The sequence below is a fragment of the Python bivittatus genome, unplaced genomic scaffold, assembly GCF_059951505.1.
Source record: "Python bivittatus isolate LINGU-HERP-01145 unplaced genomic scaffold, Pbiv_v1 ctg000980_np1212, whole genome shotgun sequence".
Taxonomy (NCBI): domain Eukaryota; kingdom Metazoa; phylum Chordata; class Lepidosauria; order Squamata; family Pythonidae; genus Python; species Python bivittatus.
Genome location: NW_028277125.1, coordinates 21491827 through 21504748, shown reverse-complemented (window position 1 = coordinate 21504748; position 12922 = coordinate 21491827). Strand labels below are relative to the sequence as shown.

General features: G+C 36.7%; 1 protein-coding gene across 4 annotated transcripts in view; it reads left to right on the top strand.

Moving 5' to 3' along the window:
* LEKR1 (leucine, glutamate and lysine rich 1) overlaps positions 1 to 9319 on the top strand; it is a 64176-nt gene extending 54857 nt beyond the window's left edge. For 2 of the 4 annotated variants that reach the window (XM_088131794.1, XM_088131793.1), the window contains 3 exons: positions 2839 to 2994; positions 3827 to 4126; positions 8197 to 9319. In XM_088131794.1, the coding sequence (XP_087987920.1) occupies positions 2839 to 2994; positions 3827 to 4126; positions 8197 to 8583 (843 nt within the window). In that variant the 3' untranslated portion in view covers positions 8584 to 9319. Of the gene's footprint in view, positions 1 to 2838; positions 2995 to 3826; positions 6805 to 8196 lie in introns of all 4 variants that reach the window. The other 2 variants (XR_015794316.1, XM_088131795.1) reach the window with 2 other exon arrangements.
* Positions 9320 to 12922: the final 3603 nt, after the last annotated feature.

The window sequence follows — 12922 nt, the reverse complement described above, 5'->3', positions numbered from 1 at the left end:
ATCAGCTTCCATTTGTGTCACTACTGCTGACAGTGTTTTGAGAGTACTTTAGGACCCTTTATGATCCATGTACTCAAAGCCTAATAAACACTTTTGCCACATGTCATGATTGATGATTAAGGTACTTAAAAATGATGCCAGAGTAGAAAACATTATTACTCTTGATGTAGCAGAAAAAAGTATGTCAGTAAGTGGATGCCAATTTCCCCAAGTTCTAATTCTAATTTTCTAAAATAATGAGAGAAAAACAACTGGATCAGGCATTTAATCCAAATGGAGCATCACTTGTCTGGCTTCTTTCTATTGGATAGGGACACATATTTCAATTATCCTTTATATTATTAAAGAAAAAAGCCTTAGAAATTAGTAACTATTGCAGTAGAACCTTAATGTTATGTTTTAGGTTTATATAGGTAGATAGCATTTCTCTCTCTCTCTCTCTCTCTCTCTCTCTCTCTGTGTGTGTGTGTGTGTGTGTGTGTGTGTACATATGTATATTAGGGTCTGATGGAATTGTACACTGAACCAGGTTTTATTGCAATGCAGGTTTTATAATTTATTGACATTGATTATTTAAATATATTTGTATGATTTAGCTGTACTGACATTTACTTATATCATTTTATTACAGCTATTTCACAAAATTTTAACTAGTGTAGTGTGGACTACAAATGTAATTCTCTTTTTTAAAAAAAGCAGAAGCAAATGATTAATATCTACAGATATTGGACAACATTATTTGTTATAATGTCAACACCTTCCCTGAAATTGTTCAGAGATTCTTACAAAGGTTTAAAAATGTCCCATGATGTGACACTTTGATTGAAAGCTCCATTAATGAAATCATTATTTTATGTGGGCTGAAGAAATTCATGTTTAAGATACCATTGGAAAAGTGCAGTGAAGTACTCTGAAAGTTGCTTGTTTCATTCAGGCTTCCATTTCAGGAATCGCATTAGGTTTTAGAATCTCTTACAGTAAGTGAACAAGGTAGAAGAACATGCACAATGAAAACCAGTGGTTTAGTTAAATAATTTTAGATTCTGGATATAATGCATTTACTTCCAACTATCCTGCTGCATTTGGGCTTCACCTTATTCATTCTGCTGACTTGTCTCCTGGATTTCTGTCTCAAAGTCCTGTCCTAATGGCAATACTAGTTCAAATACAGATAAGAGAAAAATCCTCAGTTATTTAGCAGGTAGCAAATCCAGAAACTGTACATAGGTTTCCATATGCTTAAGTCAACATATCTTCCCCTCCTCTCCTCTTTTCTCTTTCTCTATTATTTATTTTATTTATTTAGTGGACTTGTCCCCGCCCATCTCCTCACAATGGGGGACTCTGGGAGGTTTACATCAAATTAAAATCATAAATACATAATGAAAAGTTATAAAAAGAGAACCACACTTACAGAGATATAAAAAAGATTAAAAGACCCAAGAGGCCAATAGAGGCCACACCAGGCCGCTAAGGGGCTAGCCAACCCCATTTCTGACATCCTCCTTCCCCGCCCCAGGCCAGATGGCAGAGCCAAGTCTTCAAATCCCTCCGAAAGGCCTGGAGTGAGGGGGACTGTCTCACCTTCGGGGGCAAGATGTTCCAAAGGGCGGGGGCTACAGCAGAGAAGGCCCGCCTTCTGGACCCCGCTGATCAGAGTTCTTTTACCGAGGGGCCCAGAGCATGCCCTCTCTGTGAGATTGGGTGGGATGGGTTGAAATCGTGGGGGCAAGGCAGTCCCTCAGGTAGCCTGGCCCCATGCCATGTAGGGCTTTAAAGGTGATAACCAACACCTTGAATTGGACCCAGAAGCAAACCGGTACCCAATGCAGCTCAAGGAGCAAAGATGTTATATGGGTCCTTCTTTGGGCCCCAAAAATTGCTCGCGCAGCTGCATTCTGGACCAGCTGAAGCTTCCGGATACTCTTCAAGGGTAACCCCATGTAGAGCGCTTTATGGTTTCTCTGTATCAAAATTGCCTCCAAATTTTTTCTTTGCACCTATCTCTAGATTTGAGGGGTGTTGCATTCTAAAGATGAGACTTAAATCACATAAAGGTTCTCTTTTCAAATCTCTGAACACAGTCTGGCAGAAATTTAGGGAAAACCAGTACTCAAAACTATTTACTGTTATAAGAGAATCCAGATTAATAATATTATATTAAACAAATATAAAGAAAACAACTATTATTCTCTTGAAACAGTAGAATGGGAGAGGCCACAATCCTGGACAGTATTACTTGGAAGTAAATGCTATTGAGCATAAGAGTACTTGAACATAACATGCATTGATTAGAGTTTCGTGGATTAGAAAGTATGATGTAACCCTACAGTAAGAGGTAACTTTACATTTATACTTATAACTACTGTAAAGAAAATCGGAAGCTACTTCTTTATATTTTCCTTCTTCTTTTTTTCTGCACTTTTGGCTTTGTTTTCTTTCTTTCCTTCTTTCCTTCTTCTTTCTTTTCTTTATTCTATATATCTTTCTGTTCATTTTATCTTTCTTTATAAAAATTTTAATAAAGTTATATATAAAAAAAGTTCTGCAGATTAGAAATGAAACACTTCTGATGGTAACCCTCTTTTTCTAAACCTTTTATGAAACTATAGGTAGGTATATGTATTGAGTACTATTGTTATGGTTTGAATTTTAATGTAATTAATATGAAATACTGTATATTTTTGTATAATTTGTATGTTTTAGTTAAAATTGTAGATAAAAGAATCAGGCTGAATGTGTTGGCCAATTTAAGTCCCATTGTGTGTATGTTTGTTGAACATTGTGTGTATGTAAATTGAACAGATTCTTACTGATTCCCAAATATTTGCTTTCCAGGTTGAAACTGATAGAATGAAAGAAAACATCAATCACAAAGAAGAGATTCTTAGACTCAAAGAAGAAGCCAGAATAGAACTAGATACTGAGAAACAAAAGCATCAGGAATTACTTGCAAAATATCAGAAAGATCAGGATGAGCTGCTACATACAAAGGTTTAAGCAACTGAAAATAAGCTAGTTTTTAATGCATAGCCACAAGAATCACTTAATTTCATTCTTTAGGTCATATGACAAAATGGCCTGCTTAGTCACAGAGTTGCCCCCATTTCTTTTTAGTTGTTGATTATTTAGTACTGACATTAATAAGCAATCTACAGAATTAGCCATTCTTGTTGAAATGAGCAAATGTTCTTGTGGTGTTTTAGTCACAACTGTTCAAAATGCACTTACTTATACAATCAGAATTCAGCAGTTATAATTTTTGAGTATTTATTGTGTCTACAAAATTGTGACATTACAAGGAGTTTCCCTTGCTGGTATTTCTTGGGTCCTTCAGAGATCTTTTGTAGGACTAAAAACCTCATCAAACCAAAGTAACAGTCATACTTATTCCATATTAAAAAAATAAAAACCAGGAATCAGGTTTTGCTTTAGCCCTGTCATAGTTGTTGTCCAAGATAATTGTTTGTAAAAGCAAGTCCTTCTCACATTGTTGTGTGTTTAAGAAGACTTTAATCTCTTGTGCCTGCACAGTGCTGCATTTGAAAACAAAGATTTACAATAATATTTATTTAATTTATGCATTCCATGTTTAACAGTTTTAATCACGCCTTAATCTTGTATAACTCAGAATTCCACTATTGTAGAGTATTTTTTTAATATTCATTTCATGTAAGTACAAGCTCCTGATAGTTTTACATAGTATGGTGTGATGTTTCCTTATCTTTCTTCTTCCAAAATCACTTAAACATATTTAAATCTGTATAACTAAAGTGTATTTGCCAACATGTTTTGACAAGAATTAAATGATAAATTTGTTTTTCAGATACCTCTACTGATATGTAATGCTACTAATAAGCTGAAGGTTGAAATGGACACACTTGAAAAGAAGCTGTGTGAAGCTGAGAGTAAGCTTAATGAGAATAATCAAGAAAGGGAAAAGGAATGGCAAAGCCTCAAAAAACAAATGACTGAGGTTGAGTTCCAGTTGAAGGAAGAACAGAGCATTCATAATTCAGTGACAGAAGACATGAGAGAAGAAATAAAAAAGAAGACCTATGAATTGGAAAAACTAACTGAGGAACAAAAACAATTGATTCAGAAAATGAATCAAGTTCAAGAGGAGGTATGAACTCAACCAAAGGTCAGACCTGGTTCATTATATGATATCACATTTTTATATTTTGGTTTGTTTGACATACAAAAATCATAACCTAACAAATGGTGGATATTTGGACAAGGAATAAAAATATAAGTCCAAATAACATTTCTGTTGTTCCCTCTTTCCCATTGCAAACAAGGATATCAAACCATGATTTAGTTCCTGCTAAATAAACCATATTCTAGATCTAAGATTATTAAGCCTAAAACAAGGCATGGAAGAGATAATCATGATGGACACATTAATTTCACTGCATAGAACCTATTGTCTATAAATATATGCAGTATATGTAGGATTTTCTCCACATTCTTTTCCCCATAAATGGGAATTCTGCTGGGAAAAAGAATCCTATTCGCCACACACTTATACATGCAGGCAATCAGTTTGACATGTAAGGCTAGGAGTAGCCAGAGTGCACACACTGCTGCTCGTGTCAAGTTGTTTTATGTAATACAGGTGGTCCTCAACTTATGACCATTTGTTTTACAACCATTCGAAGTTATGACGGCACTGAAAAAAGTGACTTATGACCATCGCAGCATCCCTGCGGTCACATAATCAAAATTCGGACACTTGGCAACTGGCATGTATTTATGATGGTTGCAACATCCTAGGGTCACGTGATCAGCATTCGTGACCTTCCCAGGGAGCTTCCAACAAGCAAAGTCAATGAGGGAAGCCGGATTCGCTTAATGACCACATGATTCACTTAACAACCGCAATGATTTGCTTACAACCATGGCAAAAAGGTCATAAAATTGGGTACTCACTTAATGACCGCATCGCTTAGCAACAGAAGTTCTGGTCCCAATTGTGGTCGTAAGTCAAGGACTACCTGTATGATAAAAGATTGATTATTTTTCAGTATATTGGAACCCATACCCAGTGCAAACATAGTGCAGTGAAAAATACCTTTCTCATTTTGTTAATTTAGGATGATTTTTAAAGTATTTAAAATTTCCAAAGCAACATACAGGATTTGTCCCCTGCAGTGCGCATGAAGAAGACAGAAGGACTGAGTAAGAAAAAGCTGAAAAATATAAAGCTGCAATTGAATAGTAGTACCATTAGCCAAAAGGCATTTGAGAAATCAAGTCAAAAGAAATCTTAGGAAAAAAATCAAGAAAGAAAATTGTAAGAAAATTGTAATTGTAACTCTTTTAAAGATGGAAAAGAGGAAGGGAAACCTATTTTCTAAGGAAAAGAGATCCATGGAGGTTTTTCATTCTGAGCGGTTAAAATTATTAAAAATCAGTGTATGTGTTTGTTCATTTGTTTGTTTGCAATATTTTTATTCTGCGCATTCAAAAGATATCTGGTAGTTGCTTCTTCCCTGAAAATTCTGCAGTGGGCAAAACAACCTGGATCTTCAACAGCAATACTCCAACTTCAGAACCATATGATGTTTCTAAAGCACTGCTGGCTGAAAACTGGCAGGACAGGATGAGAACACTCCCCTGGCTTTCTTTGTTTGCTTGCTTGTTTTAACTTTTGTGCCCCATTCATTTCAGTAGAAGGGAATACATTTAGATTATCTGAAATTTGGTCTAAATTTTTGGTACATTAGGAGATAAAGCTACCCAAACCTGGCTAGGCCCTCAGGCAATTTTTGACATTGGGGTGTGGAAGGAAAGAGGGAAAGCAAATCTAATTATAGATTTCTCATGATATATCCCTCTGATTCAGAGGTGGGGAAAGAAAAATCTAATTAATTATCTGCCTCTAGAATATTGTTCCCTAAATCATTGGATTGCATCTTAAAATAGATATATTTGTCACTGAAATCATGCCCTATTATATCTTCTTGACAGTAAGCTGTGGATATAGATGAATAGAAACAATTGGTATGTTGACTGTGTTTTGTTTTCTATCATTAAGTAGTTCAGCTTTTAGTTGTGAATGATATATTCATTACTGTAGTTTTTTATTGGGTATGACTTCCTTTACTTTGATTAAAAAAAGAGAAGTGATGTCATATCTTACTTAATAAGGTTTCTTTTAGATTAAGCATTACTCAGATCAGGTTCGCATTATTTCTGAGCCTTCACAATTGTCCTCGGTTAGTTTTTTAAAAAATCTTTCTAAAATGCAAAAATCATTTAAATCCTTTAAAGTTCTTCACCAGTGGTTTGCTTAGTTAAATTTAGACTTTGAATTAAAGTGATTAATGTTTCACCCGCAGATTTAAATTCTAAAGGCTTGAAGCAAGCCACAGTGCTAAAGGCATTTCTGGTCACTGTGTTCCTAGGAAGAAAGTGCAGCCATTCCTAAATGAGCTCAACCTCTCAAGCACTTTAATTGATAGAATGTAATGTAATTCATAGAAAAGCAGGGTGTCATTTTAGTGAGATAAAGCAAAGTGTTTTTTCTGTTGAGTTGTGCACTATGAGTCAAGAAAAATAGGGCACTATTTATTAACCGTTTTCTTCTAATATTTACTCTTTTTCACTTAATCTCATTTCTCAAACTGGTGCCTAAAATATACATTAGACTTCCACTACAGTAATCTCCAGATGACATGGAATTGTAGGAATGGAAATCCAACAATTTGGCAAGCATCAGATTGGAAAAGCTACCTTAGAAAAACTTCATTGAGGAAAACTGTTGAAAATAGAACAGAAAATTTGAGAGACAGATTGTAGGTATGTTTATAAAATTAAAAACAGTGAAGCAGTCTTAGAAGAGATTGGTACAGAGAACATAGGAAAAGAGACCAAAATTAAGTCATCCAATGAAATTTAATAGGTTCAAGGCAAAGAGATTATTACTTCATGCTGCACATTGTTCATTTGAAGAAAAGTGCCAAAAAGTGTGTATCATTGCCACCAGTTTGAACAGTGCATTCAACTGAAGCTCATTTTAATGGGTGGTTCCTCCAACCTTTCTGTCTGTAAACAGAAAGGCAATATTTACATGTGCTTCAGTGTGATGCAGATCTTTCATTCTTGTGTCATTGTAATTGCGAATAGAGCAATTTATCTTCTTATCTAAAGAACTCAGTAGATGAGCATTGCCAAATAGCAAATTGCTTTGTGTGGAGTCTTCAGTGCTCTCTGAGCTTGCTTGTTTGCTTACAGACCTTTCATTACCTGACTAGATAACATAATCAGTGCTAGTGAGTGTGGGATTTGCTCCCTGTTTATGTAGAGTAGCTTGCCCTGCCAGTGTTGGTGAGGGTGTGGTTTTCTCACACTACCCTTCCTGGATATCCTCAGCAGAGGAAACGATGACAGATTAGAAACACAGGTCCGTCGAAAAACAACCCACACTAATCAGATGCTCCATTACCAAAGTAACAACCCAACCTGCCACAAGAGGAGCTGTGAAGAACATTATTTAGATAAGCACAAACACACTGCAGCCACCTGGAACACCAGAAGAAGGAAACAGATCACCTATATAACATCTTCCAACCAAATGGTTAGTGTGGGTTGTTTTTCAATAGACTTGCATTTCTAATTTGCCATTGTTTCCTCTGCTGATGAGGATATCCAGGAAGGGTAGTGTGAGAAAAATCACACCCCCACCAACACTGGCAGGGCAAGCTACTGTACATATAACACGGAACAAAGCCCACACTCACTAGCACTGATGATGTTACCTAGTTGGGTAATGAAATGTCTGCAAACAACCAAGCTCAGAGAGCACCAAGGACTCCACAGTTCAACACTGAGCTACATATATTCTTTTCTATTGAAAATTGCTTTGTGATATGGCATAAGGCTATGGTATTCAAAGAAAATTAGCTTTAAAGCTGCTTGAGTATATCTAAGATACAGTACCATTTTAGATCTCAAGCACAATACTTTTTTTTACCACACCCAAGATGAAAGAACACAGTAGCTAATAATAAGAAGTCACTTGGGTATGCTGGTTATCTGTGGTATGGCTGCAAGCATATCAGTACACGATATGTTGTCTGCACACACTGTTCTAAATACATTATGTTTTGAGATGCTAAGAAAACACCCAATATTTATTTTGCTGTCATCTCAATAATGTTTTATGAAATATATCTTTCTTTATTCTCATAGAACACTCTTCTCCAGGACACAGTGCGCAGGGAGTGTGAGGAACGATATGAGCTTACTGAAGCTTTGGTTCAAGCTAAAGAACAAGTCATGAAACTAAAGAAACTTGGCGGAAACTTCCCCTTGTCACAGTGTTCCCTCAGTCAGGGCAGTCCAACTTCCTCCTCTGCTTTGATCAGCAAGCAAAGGTGCCCAAATGCTGCAAAAGGGATAACATCTGAAATTTCGAGGACCACTAAAGCAGAAGTCAGTGGTAGGAACAAAAGCAGCTTCAATGTTAGCTTGCCTGCTCTGCCTATAGTGCAGTCACCTCGAAGAAGAACATCTTCTCTAGATGAATCCAGGAGAAGGATCACAGCAGTTATAAAAAGACAAATGAGTCAGCTATGATGAGAAAAGAATTGCCATCCAGCATCAAAGCTTTGGCACAATATCTAAGTTTCTCAAAGTGAGCCTTCAGGAGCTAATGTTACAAGAGAATACTTTTCTGGGAATAAGCATGTTTTTAGGGATGAATATTTTTATATTGACAGCATGCTATTAAGCTATAAGGCCATGCTTTATTTACCAAAAAGTTTGTGTTTTATTATACAATCATGATTTCTCATTTCAGTCAGTAAATGGTGGTGACTTTAGTTCAGTGGCTTCTGGCTTACCACTCCAAGCTGCAAGATCAGGGTCATGTGTCTTCCTTCTTATAAGACATTCATTTAATGCACCAAAGTAAAAGTCATAGAGAAACGTCCCGGCCTAACTTTGTAATATCTCATTAAAAATAGGATGTCATCAAGACTAGGCTATTTTCACTATGTTCACTATTTTCTTGTGATTGCTTGCCTGCCTACATTTGATTATGTGAGCTACTACCTGTAGTGGGAACTGGTACTATTCAGACACAGACCCACCTCAATGGAAACTACGCCTTATATGCATCATGTGCACACAAAGTGCAACACATTAATTTAAGTGATTTCCTTTCTTCCTTTCCCCACCCCCTGGACACAGACCCACCTTAATGGACACATGGTACAACTGGACACAGACCCACCTCAACACACACACATTCCATTTTGCCATTGTGTTTTAATTCATTTGTCTCTATTGTTAACATGCTAATAAAAACCTTGCTGAATTGTTTGCACAATCTCCAGTTTTATTTTAAAATCCTTGCCTGTATGGAGGCTTGCAGAGAGAAGCCAGCTGTGGCAGATCGAGTGCAAAAGTGTCTCTTGACTAGGAGGGGATGCTTGCCCCAGAGCCCTGTGATACTCCTGCGTAAAGCTCCGTGGGAATATTACCTTCCCCGGGCATCACCTTTAGCCACAGTATTTGTGGAGAGAAGAGGGCCTAGAAGGATCATTACACATTTGCATCGGGAGTGGAGTGGAACCTCCAGGTTTCCTGGATCAGGTTCACACACTATGCCAGTCTGGTGCAATGAAGGGTGGGGTTACTGCCTGAACAGAAAAAGGCTATCCACTTCCACTCACTTTGACTGTAGTAAATAAACAGACATTACTTTGGATGTAATGGATTGATTGTTGTATAACACCCACACCCCCAATAAGCAGGATTGATATTTAGTATTGTTCTGTTAACCGCTAACTTCAAATATGTAGAATTCATGAAGTGCTACATTTTTTTTCATTTTAGGCAAAGACCCAATTATATATAAATTGCAAAATAACACAGCGTGAAAAAAAAGAGCATTAGTTTTTTTTTTCCTTAAAGAAAATGCTTATGAGGCAAAGGAAGCTACAGATTTGATAAGCAGGCTATATGGAAGCTAAATCACCTAAAATATTGATGGCATTTCAGTATCAAGGTCAAGTTATAAATTGTGTAAAGTGATGAAAATGTGCTACTTCCTTCTTCAAATTTTAAATCTCCTCCAGCATAGAACCTGCTGGCTCTTTCTAACTCACATAACTGATCAACTAGATCCCATTCAAGGTAAAGATTTTATCTGCATCTGCTGGCAGCTATTATAAAAATGATGAAAAGGAAATCTCAAAAAATGTGAGAATGTTGAAAAAAGGTTGGGCTGCAGTTATAGATGGCATAATTAGAGAAATGTTAAATGGTTAGTGTAAGGAGGAGTGGCTGCATGGCTTGTTTAACGTGCGCAAAAGCTGCAGCTCCCTGATGATTGGAAGAATGCTATTATTGCTCCCCATACAAAGGGAAAGCTAGCAAGGGTGAATGCAAACACTTCAGAGGAATTATTTTGTTATATTTTCCTGAAAGAAAAATTGGAAGGGAGGGTGATATGTACACTCCTCTTGGAGGAAAAGTCAGGGTATATATCTAAATAGCCAGCCAACCAACCAACCAACCAGGGTCTTTTAAACCACTCAGTGAAAAATTTGGAAGACTATTGACTCCTTAAGTGGATATGTTCAGTCTTGAAAAAGCTGATGGAGTGGGTTATGATAGCATTTTCAAGTATCTACAAGGTTGTACTGTAATGCAAAAGAAGACTATGACCTGTCCACTATTATTCTGAAGTGCAGATTTTAATAGTTTACATTCAGAGTATAAAAAATAAAGAGAATGACCTCAAATTCTTAGCATAGAAAGGCAAATATTATTTCACAGGTATAATAGAAGTGGGATGATTTTCATAATTGCAGCAGAACAACTGAAGGATGCAATTTGCCCCAAAACACAAGCAATAGAAAGAGGAATTCTACAATATGCTTTACAAATGCTTTAAAATGTCCATATAGTGCTGTTGAGAGAATTTGAGTTACAATAAGTGGCAGAATGAATAAAATCTTTCAAAGAGGAATGAAGTATTTATAATAGGGAACCTTCATTATCCCAACCCTCAACCGCCCCCCGAAAATTTAATTGGATACAAGTTTGCCGAACATGGTCCTTCCAAGAAATTCTTGACCTGGATGGCTGACAACTTTCTCCTTCAGAGGATAGAGGAAAGCATAAGGGAAACAGCTACTCTTGCCTTCATAGCATCAACTAATGAAGAGGACTTGGATGAAGAATTGGAGGGAATGCTTATCAAATTTGCACCTGACAGAAAACGGTGGGATGACTAATATTCTAGAAGCACAAAATTGGAAACTATTTTGACAGATTATAAAAAATAGGCTGAAAGTAATTAAATTTAACTGAGGCAAATGCAAAGTCCCTTACTTAGAAAAAGAGTAGATTTGCACAGGTATAAAATGTGTGATACCTGGCTGATACTGTTGCATGTGAAAAGGTTCAGCATGCAAGTTTAGCCTGGTCAGTAGTAGTATAGTTGACTTTCCAAACCATGGTAGGTAATTGTTCTACTCTACTCTGCACTGGTCAGAGTACTATGCCCAGTTTTGAGAACCACATTTTAAGAAAGATTCAGAGAAACCAACTGGTGCAGAGGACAGCCAGGATGATCAGGTAACTGGAAATTAATCCTGAGGAAAGTGGGTATGTTTTTCCTTGAAGAAAAGATGACTGATTGTGGGATATGCCCTTTTCAAGTATCTGAAGGAATGTCACAGCAGGTCAAGACTTGTTCTATATTGTCTGAGAGCACAGGGAATGGAATAATGATCTGTAATATCCTTAGACTGGAGAGTCAACCACTGAAAAGGCATTAATTTGAATTTCTACTCTACAATTTTATTTATGATTGTCTCTCCATCTGCCCTGGTCTCAACCCAATCCTTATATACCACATCCACTTGTATGAACTTGGAATGACATTCATTATGAAAGCCACCTTCAAATAACATTCTTAACCTTGTTGAATTTACTCATTTTCAAGGTTTTCTCAATATACAGCATCAAACTATCAACTTATCAGTCATTATGGCACAACAGGTGTTTACCAACACATTAAGCCACAAAAAATTAGCCAGAATTAACACTATCCCAGTTTGCAGTGTTATACAATATATTTGCTAGATAGTCATCTGATTTTATTAAGTGTGGTGTGTGAACCAAGCCCCTGTGTGGGTTCAGGGGCTAATTTAGATCAGTGATTTTCAAACTTGGCCACTGTAAGATGTATGGACATCAACTCCCAGAATTCTCCAGCCAGCATGCCAGCTGGGGAATTCTGGTAGTTGAAGTCCACACATCCTAAAGTGACCAAGTTTGAAAAAAACATTGATTTAGACTTCTTTTTCCTGATCTGTGCTCCTGAAAAGCTCTTCTGTGGGACAGCATTTCATATACAGTATGTTCCCTAACTACATAGAGTCAATTTCCCTTGACTAAGTTCCTTAGTATACCACTTTTGTTATGTGAATTGCCCTTAAATGTGGATCGATGAGCAGACGTAACATGAGCTTCAAACATTATCTTCTCCGCAAATCTTCAGCCTATTTCAATCTACATTTAAATCATTAATGTTTTTTACTTCCAAAGAGTGAGTCTTATTGAGTACACATAGATCCTAGTGATGTGCCTTCCACTAATCAGACATTTTAAACTCAGTAAAATATCTTGTTCAGCCAGAACTTTGCTGATGTGAATGCTTCCTTTCATGTGAACACTGTAAGTGGATAACAGGCACTTGTAAATTTTGTGTCTGGTGCACAGTTTAAAACCTAAACGGACAATAGCACTTAAGTGTTTTGCATTGTCCTAGTATGGTTTAATTTGACAATCACAATGATAGCCAGCTAGAATGAATTGTGAGAACAGCAGGATTTATGGCTAAAGTCTTCACTGACTAAGAAAAAAAAAACAAAATCTGCTGGAGTCTAAAAAAAGGCAT